Genomic DNA, 18,308 nt, shown 5'->3' with positions numbered 1-18,308 from the left:
ATATATTATTATTGCACAGGCTTCTCCATGGAAAGCCAAACTATCCACACAATCTATCATACTTCTTCTTTAACCAATTAACAAAGTGCTTATACCTGACACTGGCAACCCATTCAATTCATTCATCACTCTCCAAAGTGAAAAATCTAGTCCTCACATCACTACTTACCATAAATTTACTCAACTTCTAGTGATGACCTCTTGTTCTGTAACATTTCCACTGCATCAATTCTATAAAACTCTTAAGTAACTTAAATTCCTCGATCATATAAACTTCACCTAAACCAACTTCTGCACTTCATTTTCCCTCAATACAATATATCCTCTTAGAGAACATCCCACAGACCACGCACCATCTTGGTTGTTCACCTCTGAATCCTCTCCACCACTTCCTCATCCCCAAGAAACTCAGGAGATCAGACCTCGGCACAGTAATCCAGATGTGGATATACCAAGGCCTTATAAAGAGGAATAACTTCTTTATCTCTTCTTGTGTGTTCAACAGCCGAGTAATCTAATGAGCTATCTTAATATGTCCTCTAAATTTTAACTGTGTTTACCACCACCCTTTATAAAGGGCCTTATAAAGAGGTTCTAAACTTTACTCTCTGTTCACCACCACTAAATCTCTAGTTTCTATTTCCTGGAGTACAGTGCCATCAATGTGATAAATGGCTTGTTATCTATTTATCACAAAATGCAAAACTTTACATTTCTCCACATTGAACTGATACCCATTATCTTTTGCCTATACTGACAGCATATTTAAATCATTTTGCAAGTATTCCACAGTTCTTTGATTAACTATTACTTTACCTAATTTTTCATCATCAGCAAACAATATTTACTTTCAGGTTATTTCCTATATCATTTATGTACAAAATAAACATTAGTGGTCCCAGCACTGAACCTTGCAACATACCACTAGTCACCTGCTTCTCCGTATACCACTTTTTTATTTATGTCCACCAGCCACTCTTATCTACATATCTAGTCCTATAGGTTATTCTGTCAAATGCCTTTGTAAATGTCAGCAGAATCATTGTGTAGCCATTTCTAACTCAGCTGTCACTATTATAAAAAGTTCGTAAATTACTAAGGCATGTCCAACCCTTCACAAAGCCATGTTGAACCTCATGCAGTATCATATTTTTATATATTCTTAAATTCTTTTTTTTTAACCAATTTTTGTAGTACTTTTACCACCATGCCTGAGATACTGAGTGGTTTATAATTTGCTGCTTCAGTCTTAGAAACTCCCTTATGCAAGGGAATTATTTTGCTCTCTTTTCAATACCTTGGAACTCTACCAAAATTGAGACTTAAAGAGCCTTGTCTGAGGCATTGCCAATTCTCTTGCTCATTCTTGTAAAATGAAAACTGATATCCCATCTAATCCTACAGCCATATTTACATTGAGATTCTGCAATTATCCCAAGAACCTCTAATTCATTCACCTCTGTTCCCACATCAGTCTGTCACAGCACATTAACTTCACTTGGATGATACTCTGTTGCAGAATGGGCACTCAGTAACTCAACTATTTTATCTGCTTCTGTCACCATCAGCAGCCATTGTTATTCTTCCATTTGAAACATAAAAGAACTTTTTAGGATTTCCATTGGCCTGCTTAGCTAGTTTCTTCTGGTAATCAGATTTGCCTTTTTCCTTATATATATATATATATACCTACCACAGGAATTTTTTTTTAAGATCATGATTAATATTACTCATCCATCTACTCCTACCTGATTTACCTTCTTTACCTGATGTATTCAATTTAATGTTGAATGATAAATGCACGTAAACACAAGAAAGATATTTAATTAACCAGATATTTTGGTATGGAAATAGCAGACCATCCTCAGTGGTATTACAAGAACAGTTTTAAAAAAATACAAGCTAGAATATTAACAGTAGATTGTTTAAAATAGAACACGCTGCGTGATGTTATATCACTAAGTATGAAACGGAATATTTTGAAGTAGAGACATGATTGGGGGGGGGGGGGGATTAATGAGTAATCTTGATTAGACTTTCCCAGATTTTTGATATAGATATACAGTCATTACGATTCAGGTTGGGACGATGGAGCAAGGCCTCCACGCTTTCCTCGAACAAACGTTGAAACCTATAACGGGATCCATGCAAGAGGCAGGTCCTGGACCAAAGGGTGCTGTTGTCAGTTTCAATCCCATGCTGAGCTAATCCAGACCTTTCAGGTTTGTTGTGAAGAATGGAGGATTGATGTTCTTGGATTCTTTTTTCAAGAGAATGCCCAGTCATCCAAAATAGGAGAGATCACAGTTGCACGGAATTTGATGAACTCCAAGAAGAGATAAAGTTGAGCGTTTGTCTTTAGGAGAAGGAAAATGAGAAGATAATTTGTTAATAGGTGAATACGTAGCTGTTAAATCATATTTCTTTAAAATTATTGCGATAGGTTCTGAAATACCGGAGATATAAGGAATTGGCACTCGACGTATTGAAACTTTGTTGTTTTGTGGAGGATTATAAGAATTAAGATGTTGAGTACTTTTTTCAGAAAAGCCATTGAGTTACACGTGTTGTTGGATAGTAGAAAGTTCTTTCTGTAGATAATCAAAAGTAGATTATTAGTTTTGGCTCTTCTGATGAGGCATTTTATAATTCCTGTTTTTGACAAGGATGATGGGCTGATTCTTTAAGAATATAATGACCTGTGAACGTTGGTTTCCTGTATACTGTAGATGTAAAAGTATTTGAAGGTGACCGGATGAGGAGAATGTCTAAAAAAGATAACTGGTTGTTTTCTTCTATTTCCATAGTAAACTTTATACGATGATGCAAGGAATTGATACTGTTTAAAAAAGAAGGTAAAGAGTTTTGCCATGTGGCCAAATAGTAAAGATGTCATCTATATATCTTCCCAAAAGGATGGTTGAGGGAAAATAGATGAGAAGAGGACTTTTTCTAAATGTTCTAAATAAAAGTTGGCTAAAGCAGGAGAAAGAGGACTTCCCATGGCCATTCCTTCTACTTGGCTGTTATTTTATTTATCCAAGAACATCAATCCTCCATTCTTCACAACAAACCTGAAAGGTGTGGATTAGCTCAGCATGGGATTGAAACTGACCACAGCATCCTTTGGTCCAGGACTCGCCTCTTGCATGAATCCCATTATAGGTTTCAACGTTTGTTCGAGGAAAGCGTAGAGGCCTTGCTCCATCGTCCCAACCTGAATCGTAATGACTGTATATCTATATCAAAAATCTAGGAAAGTCTAATCAAGATTACTCATTAATTTTTTTTTTTTTCAATCATGTCTGTACTTCAAAATATTCCGTTTCATACTTAGTGATATAACATCATGCAGCATGTTCTATTTTAAACGATCTATTGTTAACATTCTAGCTTGTATTTTTTTTAAACTGTTCTTGTAATACCACTGAGGATGGTCTGCTGTTTCCAGACCGAAATATTTGGTTAATTAAATATCTTTCTTGTGTTTACGTGCATTTATCATTCAATCTTATGTCACAAGTATCCTTAAAACATTAATTTAATGTTGCTTCCTCCAGATGCTCCTTCACTATCTCCTATGTATGACCAACATCCTTTCCTCGCAGGGCTTAATGCCATGGCACAGCTTCAAGCTTCCTCCTAAGCTTGTCATAATCACCTGCCTTCTAGTTCCACCTATATATCCCTGCTTGATAGAATATTCATGTTTTACTATCCCAAGTCAATACTGCATGGTCATTTTCCACAATCAGGCAATGTGGCCACTTTGGTAATGGATAGCTTTCCTGATCCTATGATAAGTCCCAATACCCTTGCACCCTGATTTTCCTCCATCACATGTTACCTTTATTAGATTTAAATTTCATTTCCTTCCTGCTGTATGATGTATGATCTTTCAATCTATATCTCCATATAGAAGTCACCATAATAATAACTCCACCCATGCATTCTACTAATTTGCTGATACATATCTTCCAGATCATCCCTGGAACCCCTCCCCCCCCCCCTCCCTGGCAGCAATCAACTGCATATTTTGTCTTATTGGCCTTGATCTCACACCAGATTGCTTCATATAAACAGCCACCTTCCTGCCTATCTTTTATTTATTTATTTTTTTTTTGGCTGCTGTCATCAGCAGTATCCCTTCCCCATTCTGTCTTCTCTATCCTCCCTGAAAATACTAAGCCCTTGCATTCTATCCCTGTACTACATTATATGCTGTTAAGTTTCACTAGTGCCTATAACTTTTGGCAAGGTTGCACTATCTGCTGCCAGATACTCTTCTTTCTTGTTCAGGGCTGTACTAATGCACAGGTGCATGAGGCTCAAGCTGGGGACCCCCAAAAAATTAGGACCAATTTAAGTGACTTGGGAGAAGTGTAAGTATGGCCCTGTTCTTGATACTTCTGCCATTAGCATACAGAAACTAGCATCACTTCAGGTCCCTAACCACATTTACTTCATGAATTGACTACCCTATTCAATATTTTTGCTTGAGGACTAGATTCAGCATTTTGATTTTCACACTCTCCCTTCATAGGTGCTTCGAGACACATTCACCTACATCCACCCTAATTGCTTGTTTTCCTGAATTTGCACGTCATGTTTGCTGAACAATGCACTCTTTAGACACCTATCACCAAAACCATTTAGGTGCACTCTGTCAACATTATATACCAATCATTCTTTCTGTCAAACTGAGACCACAAATTGTACATCATTCCTTCTGCATAACCTGTGAATTGATTCATTTACTATCTGTGTCCTCCTCAATTCACTCTATCACAGCACAGCATCACCTTCTTGCTCTTCTTTTTTGCTCTGTCCAACAACTCCTTCACATAGTCTCTCATAGAATACTTTTCACCTCTCAGATCATTAGTGCCAACCAAGACAATTAGTTCTTTGCATCCATATGGCATGACTAATATTAATTTTCATGCCAAGGAACATATGAGTTTGTTATACATTTGTTAAGTACTCCTCTGATCATAGTCTTGGTGAATAATTTTCTTCTTACCTTGTTTTTCTCTTTTGTTCACTTGATCTCAGTTTCTTACCTTGAACAGCCTACTTCCTTCTATTCTCAGCCCTGCTAATCTCTTGCCACTTCTGCAATATCCTTGGTTTGATAAAATTGCCTTCAAGTCAGAAAGATTTTATGCTTTGTTATGCCTGTCAGAAAAGGATATTGCTGAAGACGTTTACAATTTGAAATTATCACATATGTAAATACTTGGGTAAAGAAGTGTTCCAAGCAGGCAAATAGTGAATATTGCTACTCTAGTAGCAAACTTTAAACTCTGACTATTCTTGACTGTGATAATGTGAAAACAGTGAGTTATTTATAGGTTTCATAGTGAGTCACTAGCTATAGTTTTATTTTATTTATATTTATTTTTTTTGGAAGACTTTTTCAAATGTTATGGTACTCATATTATTAAAGTCATGAGAATACAAATGAGTATGTTTGAGAACTTGCTCTTTTCATTTACTGATATGTTAAATCAGTAATTATGAGCTGCTTTCGTTTTAAAATTCTTAGGAATCTGAAATATTTCTGTGACTGTAAATAGCCATCTGAACAGTGGTTGTAATCAGATATGTAATATACAGAAGATGGTGTGGCATAGTGAATAAGTTTAACTGGAAGACACAGTAAGGACTTAGCTGTAAGAACAGAAAAAAAAAAGTCTAAATCAGCAGTAGAAGATAAAAGGTAAGGTCCAAGTCAACAGTAGAAAATAAAGTATATTACCTGTAGCAGTGTTTTTCAAACTGCAACCCACAATAAAAAAAAAATAAGCTGAAAGAGAAATTTCACAAAAAAATAGATACATTTATTACATATAATAAAAAAAAAATCTAACAAAGTTTATATCAAATATGATTTTATTAACATTTACATATAACTTTAAAACATACAAAAAATATATAAATTAGAAAAAAAAAAAACTCAACTTACAAAGACAGAAATTGGGAAATATTTAACGTGAGAACGTGCTTGCCATAAAACATAGGATTCATTTTTATTCATATGAACAACTAGTTTTTGCTCACTGGCTATTCTTTCAGAAGAATGGAATGAAAATGTCCCTGTTTGATAAACATTCCATTTCCCTCTATAACAGACACTATACTATAGATGCAAGACAATTAGTATAAATCTGAGACAACTAGAATGAAAACAGCTTTGCTCCCATGGAAAGTATACTGCATACAGATTAAGTAAAACAGTTCTATTGTAGTGCCAAACACAGTAACTAAATGCACTTGTCCTAACAACCTATTTCAAATTTTCAGTTGTAGAAAATACATGGTGTTGCCTATTTATAAATAGGCAACAGTTTATATGCGCTGATACGTAACATGCAGAATGTGTGGCCTGGCATGAAAGTGTCATGAAATTGTGGGATACACTAATACACTAATATTTTTTTATTCTGTTTGATCAAAAAACAAAAAAGCTAGTTGTGACCTGCAGTTTGAAAAACACTGACCTGTAGGAATTATTTATGTAATTAGTATTATGCAGTGTTTCCTTATCGAATGCATCTGGTTAATATGAGGATAGTTATTAAATTTTTCTCTTCTGAATTGATCCGGGAATTAAACTTGCCAAGAAATTATATTCTTGTTTAATCCTTTAAAGTATAAGCAAAGTTTGCATATGAAGTATCTTCACAACTAGGCATCTTGTATGCTGAGTTTCTTTCCATTAGGAACATCCACCTAATAACATGTTGGTCCACCTCTCTGCAGTCATTGCCCGACAGGGTGTCGAACATGCTTTATGCATCACTGAACCCTTGTTTGCTACAGCAACTTCATCAGCTTACACTCATTCCATGGATGAGGATCAGCAGTTCTTACACCCCATTCAAGCATATTCCACACATGTTCAATTGGATTACAGTCGGGGGAGTTTGGGAGCCAAGGCAATGTGGTGAATTCGTTGTCTTGTTTCTCCAACTACTCAGCAGTTGTTAGGCCAATGATAAGGTGCATTGTCCTGTTGAAAGATGCACTGTGGTTGGGGTAGGCCTCCTGCAGATATGGATGGAGTTGGTTGGCTAACAGGTCCCTGTAGCATTCATCATTCAATGTTTGTGGGATGATAATCAATGGACCTAGGGCATGCAGGAAAAAGCTCCACAGACCATAACACCACCCTTCACCTGCCTGTTGAACCCCAAATGTACAACCAGGGAACAGGGTTTCATGCTGTGTATGCCAAATGCAAACCCAGCCATCAGCATGGTGCCACAGGAAATGGGATATATCACTCCATATAATCTTCCATCTGTCAATGGTTCATTGCTGACATTCCTTGGCCCATGCAAGACAATGGATACCCTTGGGCTAAAGTAATGTAGAAAAAAAACATCAATAAACTATCTCTGTCCTCATCTGCACCTCACACACTGCACTGATGTGCTTATAAGTTTAAGATAATTCCATTATCTTATGTACATGACTTGTATCAGTCTGTTCCACATTGAATTCATAGTGTTCTAACAGGCCAAGGTGGACCTATAGCTTATTAATAAAAAAAAAAAATTGTAGGTGTTTTCATTATATTTTGATAACCCCCTCTGTGGGACTTTTTGCAGTACTTCAACCTTAGTATCTCTTCTGGATGACTAGCTTCCACTGATGAGACTTCAAAATATCTCAAAACCAGTCTAGATAGTGGTCAGGCTCTTAATGCATAGCATTATACGTGTGCATTTAATTTGCATTATGGGATACTAAAGCAGCTAATATTAAGTTATTAGCCTTGATATACAAGGTGATCCAAAAAAAGATGGACTCAATATCATACGGCTATATTTCCTAAACTATACATTGTATGTGAATGATCTACATAACATTTGAAAGAGGAGGTCCTAAAGTTTGAAATACTACTGCTAAAGCGCTTGCCTAGCACACAGCAATGCAGCAGTGTCAGTTGCGAGTGAAATGGCTACTGTGCAGCACAAAATTTTTTTCATTCATGAGCTCATTAAAACTGAGTCGGCGACTGCGGTGTAGTGTGCGTTTCGTTGTAGTTTCAACATTATACCTCCAATGAGGAAGAGCATTTGTCTCTGGAATTATAAATTTGAGCAAACAGATTGTATAAGGGAAAAAGCTCGGGAAGACTGCATAGAGAACTATAAACGAATTCAACAGACTTTTGAGCATAGCCCAAGCAAGTTAACCCATAGAGTGAATAGAGAACTTGCAATACTGCAACCAATTGTCTGGTGTGTGAAGTGCAGTTTACTGTTCAAATCATACTGCCTACAGCTGGTTCACACTCTTCGCACAAACGACAATTTAAAGTGTGTCAAATTTTGTGATTGTATGCTTCCAAAACATGGAAGATGACACTTTTCTGCTGCTTTTAGTTTTCAATGACAAGACGACGTTCCACCTAAGTGGGAAAGTAAACTGACACAATGTTCACATATGGGGACTACAAAATCCCTGTGAAACATTGCAACAACATGAGAAGAACTCCCCGAAAGTTAATGTGTTTTGCGCCTTATCGAGAACAAAAGTTTATGGACCTTTCTTTTTTGCTCAGGAGACCGTTACAGGAGTAACTTATCTGGATATGCTTGAAAACTGGCTTCTTCCTCGAATGAAGATTCAGAAGACTTCATTTTCCAACAGGACGGAGCTCCACTATATTGGCACCAGGATGTTTGAGAATTTCTCAATGAATCTCTACCTCAACAATGGATAGTTCACATTGGGAATGAAGACCTTGCACTTCATTTCTGGTCCCCAAGATCTCCTGATCTCACACCCTGAAACTTTTTCTTGTGGGGTTTGTAAAAGAAGCACTTTATGTATGACCGCTACCATCAACTTTGGTTGATCTATTAAGCCGTATTGCAAACTGCGGTGAACTCAGTGGCTCAAGACATCCTTCTTTGGATATGGGATGAATTCAGCTACCGTCTTGATGTTATCTGTGCAGCCGGAGGGGGGGGGGGCACGTTGAACATCTGTAAACTTTATTGTGAGTATAATCAAATACAGTAGGACCTGCATATCTATCCATGGTCAACCATGGTCCGAAGATATTAACATACGAAAGGTCAACTTACAAAACTTTCATAGTCTCTACAAACATTCGGCTTTGAAATAATGTTGGATCTAATATCCACTTTGCTTATGTAATTTTACATCGCCGAAATGAAGCCGTATGGCTCTTTCTTTTAGTAATACAGTTCGGCTGATCGCAGAGATTGTCCAACAGCAGGGCAACTCGTTGCAAAGGTGGAGAAAGCTACACATATAAGGTTGCTAAGATTCCATTCACATTCAGATAACTTTATTACAGTATGTTGTTATTATAATTGTTCTGTTTTATTATTAGTTACTGTGCATAATTTATAAATTAAACTTTGTCATGGGTATTTATGTATAGGAAAAAACATAGTATATATGGGGTTCGCTACTATCTGCGGTTTCAGGTATCCACGGAAGACGATGGACCCAAACCCCGCGGATACAGGAGGGCCTACTGTGTACTTTACATCATATTTGTCACTAGTTCTATGTTTGATATATAGACTTACAAAATTGAGTCCATCTTTTTGAATCGCCCTGTATATATACAAGCCTTAGTTGTGAAGGTACTTAATGCACAACCTTTCTTGACAAGTTTAATTTAAATTTAACTAAGTAAAGAAACTTTAAACAATTGATCTGAGACTTACTAAATAGGATGTGCAAAGCAGTTTAGAGCAGAATGGGGTTTAATATTTGTAAATGAGGCACCAAATAAGTTTTAATTAGTTGATAGGCATACAACCTGTAAATTATTTATAGGTTGTATGCTGAAGTCATAACATTACTTTAACCTTAGTATCACCTCTAGGTCTTTCTCCCACTGATGAGACTTCAATAAAGGTCGAAACTGGTCTGGGTAGTGACCCTTTCCATAATGCATAGCATTATACATACCATGAAGATGTGCTTTGCATTACGAGATACTGAGGCAAGTGATGTGAAGTCATTGACTTCTATATACACCAAATTGGCCAAACTTGTGGAAACCTTTATCATTGGAAAGATAATTTAATCAAGAATGTAATGCAACAAAGTTTGTTCAATTATCTGTATTCTATGAAAAGTTATAGTAAAATAACCAGAAAAAAACAAGCACAACTTGCTTAGGTTGATATGAAATAGCTTTCCTTCATTTAAATGTAGCCAATGAGCACGACTGTTTAGAGAGCCAATTAGGTGTCATCTTGTTTGGCAATGAGCCAATAAGGTCAGTAGGATTCAGCTATTGATGTCATGTATTGGAGCTGAGAGGAGGACATTTTGTCGGTGTGTTATGTGATTGCTATCAAGTTTTTTTTTTTTTTTTTTTTTTTTTTGTGTTCTTTCATTTAGTGAGTTTGTAAAACATAATAAAATTAAAGAAATGGTGCAAGGAGTTGACTGGTCACCCAGAAAGCGATGTAAAATAGTACTATTAAGTGATCAAGACTACAGTTATGAAGAAATTAGAAGAAAAATTGGTGGAAACTTAACCAAAGGTGGCATTTCTAAATTTTTGATGAGGTATAAGGAGACTCAGTCACTACAAAACCAGACTGGTAAAAAGCAGGAAAAGGCGTGGCAGCAAGTGATGATAGAAGAATTGAGAGACTGCGCCAGAAGAAAATCATTTGGGTGTATACAAGATAAAATGGCGCAATACAATGTGAAGTTGAGTGCATGGACTGTTCGGCGCAGATTGCAGGAATTTGGTCTAAATGCTAGAATTCCACAAAAAAAGCCATTTTTATCTCTCAAACAAAGGTTGAAAAGATTAAACTGGACTAAAACCCATGATAACTGGACAGCGGAACAATGGGACAGTGTTATTTGGAGTGATGAGACCAAAATCTTGCTGTTTGGTAGTGATGGCATAAAATACGTAAGGAGAAGAATCGGAGATTTGCATCCTGATTGCATTTCATCTACCGCAAAACACCCACTTAGTGTTATGATCTGGGGTTGTATGACATCAAAAGGTCATCATCATCAAATTCCTGCCATGTACCCTCAAGGGTTGTACAGGATATGATAGTACTACATTAAAAATTTACATCATTACTAACTTCCTATCTACAATTTTCCTCCAAATCAGTCTGTTACTTGTCAAAACTCCAACATTATCAGATCTTACATTTCTATCGTTTAAGGTACTTTGTACCGTATCAATCCACCTATTTCTTGGTCTTCCTCTGGGTCGTTTTCCTGCCAACCTGGCAGAGAACACTTGTTTTGCTAATCTTTCCTTGCCCATTCTGTTTAAGTAACCATACCACCTGAGATTAGCTCTGCTAACGCATTCCTGGAGGCTGACAATATCACGTTCTTTCCTAATATCCTCGTTTTTAATATGATATTGCCATTGATGCTATCTATTCACGCCTCTAATCTTTATCAGGACTCTCATATCTGCAGTCTCTAGTCTTTGGTCAAGTGTTTTACTTCTGACCCAGCTCTCAGATCCATAAGTTAAAACAGGTTTGAATTCTGTCTTGTATACAGCTAATTTAGTGTTCCGACTAATTTCTCTCTTATTCCTTATGAATTTATTCAATTGCCTTCATACCATACCAGCTTTGTTGATTCTATTATCTATTTCTATATATAATTTACCATCGTCACTAAAAAGCATACCTAAGTAGCTGAAATGTTTTACTTGTTCCACAGGTTCTCCATTCACAACACAGTTGACATTTTCAATGATTCTGCCTATTTTCATTCTTTGTCTTTTTATTGCTGACCTTCATACCATATCTATTACAACAGTTATTCAATTTAGTCAGAGAATCTTGCAGACTTGTAGCAGATTTATTTAGAAGTATAACATCGTTCGCATAAAGCAAAGAGCTGACATTAACATCTCCAATTTTGTTTAATACCACTTTCCTTCATAATATGATCCATAAAGATAATGAATAACAGAGGGGATAATGTACATCCTTGTCTGACACCAGATTTAACATTAAATCATCTCCCTATACTTCTTTCAGTTCTAACTGCTGACTTACAACTCAAATAAAGAATAAGTATTGCTTGATATAATGCTCCATTGACACCATATAGCTGTAGCATTTTGAATAGCTTCTCTCTTGGCACCTTGTCATATGCCTTTTGCAAATTGACAAAACTTAAATACAGATCTTTGTTATATTCCCATGATTTCTCCACTGTTTGTGGTAAAGTGAAGATCTGATCCTGACAGCCTCTATTTGACCTGAATCCAGCTTGTTCTTCACCAAGCTTTTCTTCCGCAATTCTTCTCAACTGTTTCTCAAGTATACTTGCATAGATCTTATCAGCAACACTCAGTAGGGAAATACCTCTGTAATTCTCACATTCAGTTTTATTTCCCTTTTTATATATGGGTACTATGAGAGCTCTACTCCAATCATCAGGAATTCGTCCCCCTGTCCAGCCATTCTGAACTATGCAGTGCAGCCACTGTAAGACTTATACCACCATACTTCAGCATTTCCGGTCGAATATCATCTGCTCCTGCTGCCTTTCCACATTTCAAGCCTTTAGTGTCTTTTTCTACTTCAAGTATGGATATGTATTCCTGACTGCATGCCTGGTCAGTGTTTTTTACCACTGTGTTGTCATCACTGCTTGATTCATTTAGCAGTTTTTCAAAGTTATTACTCCATACTTCAAGGATATCTTTTTCTTCTGTTTTCATGTCACCTTTATCATCTCTGACTTCTTTTACAGCACTCTTTCCTCCATTCCTAAGCTTCTTCAACAACCTCCAGAATATTTTGCCACCTTCTTGATATTTATTTTCTATATTCTTGCCAAAGTCCTCCCATGACTTTTGTTTAGCTAGTTTTACACACTGTTTAGCATTCTTGCATTTGTCTCTGTATTCTCTAAGAGCACAAGCTGACTTACTTGCCAAGAACTTTTGATATGCTTTCTTCTTTTCCTTCACTGCTTCTTTAACTTCCTGTGTCCACCATGGAGTTTTAATTTTTCTATCCTTGCAGACAACTTCACTATGCCTCTAGCTGAATCAATCAGGGTTTTCTTCGAGGCTTGCCACTGAATCTCCAAGCTTTGGTCCCTCTTCTCAAAGTTTTTCATTTTTTCTTCGATAATCTTTGTGTATTTTAGTCTACAGTTCACATCTGAGAACTGCTGAACTTTTATTTGCTTTAAAACTTTCTTACATGTTATTCTTTTCAAGATAAAATTCAGTTTTATCCTACTCAAGAGTAAATAGTGATTGCTTCCAATTTCAAATCTTCTGTACATGCTGGTGTCCTGCACCAGGGAGAAAACATCACTATCAACAATAACATAGTCAATGAGACTTTTCTTATTCCTTGTCTCTTCTCTCCATGTGAATTTGTGCACATTTTTATGTTGGAACGTGGTGTTATTAATAACCAGTCCATGTCCTGAGCAGAAATCCAACATTGTTATTAGCTTTGCTCTTTTCTCCAAATTTTCCCAAAATATTTTTGTATGTCTCGCAGTCATTTCCTACTCTGCTATTTAGATCCCCAACAAGGACCAACCTTTCCTTTTTCGTTGTGTCAGTTGCTTTTTCTAAAGCCTCAAAAAATTCCTTGACCTCTACCTTAGTAGATCCTTCTGTGGGATCATAGGCACAAATAAGTCTCCAGTCCAGTTCCCCATTCTCATATTTTCCCACATTACTCTACTTGTGGAGACTGCCTGCCATTCAAGAAGATTAGCCTTGTATTTTGTGTTGAATACTATGGCTTCTCCTTCTTTTCCTTGTTTGTCATTGCCTGAATATAACATTTTGTATTTATTGCTCAGAAAGATCTCACCAGTTTTTGTCTTTTTTTTTTTTTTTCAGTCACCCTATTATATCGATCTGGTACTTATCTAATTCCTCAGCTAGCTTCATTTCTTTGCCATTAAGGCTTCTTATGTTGATAGTATCGATTTTTAACTTTGGTGATGTTGAGTTGGGGTGTGTTTTCAGAATTTGTTCAGAATTTGGATGATTTATGATAATATAAATGCCCAAAAATACATAAATGAAATACTTGAGCCCAAACTGAAGCCTTACACACGTGATCTTTTCCAAGATAATGAAGCATTTATATTTCAACAGAATACAGCTCCGTGTCATGTTGCTGCTGTGTGCAAAAAGTGGTTTCAAGATAATCATATTGCACTGCTGGAATAGCCCAGACCTTAACCCAATCTAAAAATCTATGGAGCCTGCTAAAGAAACTTGTTAGTAAGCAACCCACCAATAAAACCCAATTAATAGAAGCAATAATTCAATCTTGGTTTCACATTATAACAGCTGCAGAACTAAAAAAACTTGGTTCACTCGATGGGAGGGCATTGTAAGGCCGTAATTAACGCTAAAGGTTACCCAACTAAGTATTAATTCGCATTGTGAAGAATTTTTGTATATCTAATTTTTTCTGTGTTTCACTTTTCTTCTTTATAACTGCTGTTCTAATACAAATCCTTCATAAAAGTTATTGCATTACATTCTTGATTAAATTATATTTCCATTGATATATAATTTTATGGTATTACACCAAAAAAAAAAAGTGGTGTTATGATCCATCAAACCTCAAAAATACACTTTTTCCAAAAGGTTTCCACAATTTTGGCCACTAGTGTACAAGTTGCCCCACTCTTGAAAATACTTCAGGTGCTAACTTTGTTTGATTATACTTGGATAAAGGATTAAACCAAGTACAGGGGATCCTTGACATGTGTCATTTTGACTTTATGGCAGTAATCCCATAAATAATTTAAAAAATAAATTTTGACTTGAAGCAGCGCGACGTAAAATTCAAACGTTGCAGTCAAACTTGTTTGTGAGCTCGGTGGAAGAATACGTTGTTATGCGGTGTTTGTTTGGAAGAGGTGGCATTGCTTGGGTCCCAGCATGCACTCTTTGGGTACCGTGTGCTTTGTTTACATCCACTCTCTCACTTTTGTGTTTGTGTTTTTTGTGACTTTTTACCCTTCATTATGACTTCCATAATGCAGACTCTTCTGATGGCAATGTGTCGAAGAAAAGGAGAGCCATTACATTAGAAGTGAAATTAGAATTTGTTCTCATTTTTATGTTTGTTTTTTTATTACAGTTTCATTTTTGTCATTTTTCTGTACTATACAGTAATTATGTTCTCCCTTTCATTTTCCTATGGCCTAGTTTTATTTCTTGATATATACATATGATTTTAGGGTGTTTTAGGTTAGGTAAGTAACTTGAGCTATGGTAATTTTGACTTGCATCGAAAATCGCCTTACGTCGGTCCGTAGGAATGGATCTCCAACGTAACTCGAAGACTCCCCTGTATATAATTTCTTGGTATCTTTAATTTATAGTACAGTATGGTAAAAAAAAAAAAAAAAAAAAAAACAGTACTGAATAGCTACAGCGATATATGTTATGAAGTAAAGTTCAGTGCTGCTTTTTTTTGTGGCATACCATATTAGTTTGTTTTGTCATCATAACATTAATTTTTTGGAACATTGCCTGTAACAAGATTTATAAAGTAGACCAATACCATGGGTGAGTAAAATTTTGTAGCTAGTAGATTTAAGTTGTATTTTTGTGATTTCCTATGAGTAAATTATTTGCTTGATTGATAATAACCAGGTTTTTACTTATATGCAATGCTTTGTTTATACTAGCTAGGTTTCCTTTACATGTTCTGCTGCCTGTGTGACTAATGTCATCATCAGGAGGTTACTTAACATAAACTGCAAAAAATTAAATTTTTTCCAACAGCCATTAATTTTAATATCTGTAGTTGAAAAGACTGGAATCGATAGTCTAATCACAAGCCTCATTGGGTATTTCTGACCTCCATGGAGTCAGCTCATCATAGGAGGTACACACTCACGCACAAAGCTCATCCAACTGTTCCTTAAACTGATTTAATGCGTCTACATTCATAACACACTTAGACAATGCATTCTATTCACCAACCACTCTGTGTAAGGAACCTGCTCCTCTGCTCTTATCCTCTTTATACAGTTTCTAGGGATGGCCTTTTCTATCCTCTCCCATTCTATGAAAAATCTCTTCCATGTCAACTTTATAACAACCATTGACTAGCTTATGCTAATTGTATTTCCTCTACATGTTTCTGCTTTCTATATGACTCACAGCATCATCGAGAGGTTACTTAAAATAAATTAAAAAATTTAAACATTTTCCAACGGCAGTTAATATCTATAGTTGAAATGTCTGGAATCGTACTCTAATCACGAGTATCATTAGGCATGTTACATACAGTACCTCCATTGTGTAAACTCTGTGTATGATTTCTGGCATGGGAAGGGTCTTTAATTTTTACATGTTAATTGATGATTTTCAGATGTGAAGAATCATTCCTTGATTTCTATTAAGTGTGTCTTTTCAGCGAATGACTTTGGAGGACTCCTTGAACAGCCTGTCGAAGTAATTCTCTTCTAAGTATGGTATGGAGGATGCTTGCCTATTTACCGTCTGATGTTCTTTGAGGATGTGTGCTACAGGTCTGGTTTCTTCCCGTTTGTTTTTAACATTGACCAGTATGTTCTTTGTTGGAGATTCGTAACTTCCCCAGTCTGACCTTTGTATATCTACCCACAAAAGTGCGGAGTCACGTATACTCCTGGATGTTTATAAAATGGAACTTTGTCTTTAGGGGAATGTAGAAAGCTTCATAAGGTGTTGACTGGTTTGAATACCATTCTGATGTTGACTCCTTAAATATTTTAGTTATTTTGCTTGATGCATTGCCAATATATCGAACTGATATCATGCCTTTGGAATTAATTTCTATGTTATCATGAGGTGGTCCTTCAGAAAATAGAATTTGTTTTATTACCTTTTTGAATATCCATTTTGAAGGAACTGATGAAATAAGATTTGAAGTTCTTGTTTTCTTTTGATGTCGTAATTTTTCAGTATGTTTAAAACTCTGTTTTTCGAGGTTTTGATTATCCCTAATTTTGTTGGGGGTGATAGAATGAGCTTGCTCTTGTAGGTACCTATCTGTCTTTTCTTTCCTATAGACTTTTATAATGATAAATCTCCAGCAATGCTTTTGTCAATGATCAGAGATGAGCCTATTGCAAGACCAAGATTATTATTATTATGTGACACCTCCAGGGAGTCCAAAGACTCATCGAGGGAGAGTGTGCCAACAGCATCGAATGAATTGATCTCCTTTGGAAAATTACCAACTACTAACCGCACTCAAACTTAGTTAACTTTTTTCATGAGCCATTAGTAGCAGAGGCTCTACCAATTGACCAATCTTATAGATGGAAAAATTTGAAGAATCAGCTATAGAACAGACAACTTAAACCATATGTATGGTGGAGATATGTGGTTGACAGCTTTATCATTTGGAAACACACCCAGAAAGACCTGGAAGAATTTCTATATTTTCTGAATAATCCACATCCAAAAATATAAAATTCACATTAGAAGTGAAAATAATGGAAAATTACCATTCCTAGACATCCTTGTGAACAAAAGCATCGCTGGAGGATTATCATTAGAAGTCCATAGATAAAACAAAATCCACACAGGCAGGCAGGTACCTATAAGCAAGCTCATTCCATCACCCTCAGTAAAAATTAGGTATAATCAAAACCTTGAAAAATAGAACTTTAAACATGGATATTATTTCTGGGAAAACTCCCATGTTACTCCTCTTAACAAACTATTATATTTACTATTCGCCTGCTTCTGTTTAGGAGTGTCCCACTTTAAACATAAAGATGATGACATCAGACAAAAACAGACTTCAAATTCTATTTCATCGGCTTCTCCAAAAGTGATACTCAAAAAAGGTACTAATGGAACTACTATTTTCTGATAACACAGAAATTTTATAAACATCCAGGTGTATACAAGATTCCATGCACTGTGGGAAGATATACATTGATCAGACTGGGAGAAGTTTCGAAATCTGCAACAAAGAACATGAGCAACGTTGAAAACAAATGGGAAGATAAAAGCAGACTCGTAGTGCACATCCTAAAAGAATGTCACACGGTAAATGGGAATAATCCTCCATACCATAAGTAAAAGAGAATTACTTCAACAGGTTGTTCAAGGAGTCCTCTGAAGTCATTCACTCAAAAGCACATTAAATAGAAATTCAAGGTTTATCCTTTATGACATCTGGAAATCATTAATTAACATGTAAAATTAAAGACCTTTCCTGTGTTGAGATTGCATGTAACATGCCTAATGATACTTGTGATTAGAGTATCATTCCAGTCATTTCAGCTATTGATATTAACTG

General features: G+C 36.0%; 1 protein-coding gene across 2 annotated transcripts in view; it reads left to right on the top strand.

Moving 5' to 3' along the window:
* Positions 1-18,308, top strand: part of LOC150102446 (uncharacterized) — a 108,954-nt gene that overhangs the window by 73,835 nt on the left and 16,811 nt on the right. For both annotated transcript variants that reach the window (XM_090399761.1, XM_090399759.1), the window contains one exon: positions 5,549-5,722. In XM_090399761.1, the coding sequence (XP_090255887.1) occupies positions 5,549-5,579 (31 nt within the window). In that variant the 3' untranslated portion in view covers positions 5,580-5,722. The remainder of the gene's footprint in view (positions 1-5,548; positions 5,723-18,308) is intronic.

The sequence above is a fragment of the Typopeltis vanoorti genome, chromosome 10, assembly GCF_054136105.1.
Source record: "Typopeltis vanoorti isolate ZY-2024b chromosome 10, IOZ_Tvanoo_1.0, whole genome shotgun sequence".
NCBI classification, from domain to species: Eukaryota; Metazoa; Arthropoda; class Arachnida; order Uropygi; family Thelyphonidae; genus Typopeltis; species Typopeltis vanoorti.
This window is presented reverse-complemented; position numbering and strand designations above follow the sequence as displayed.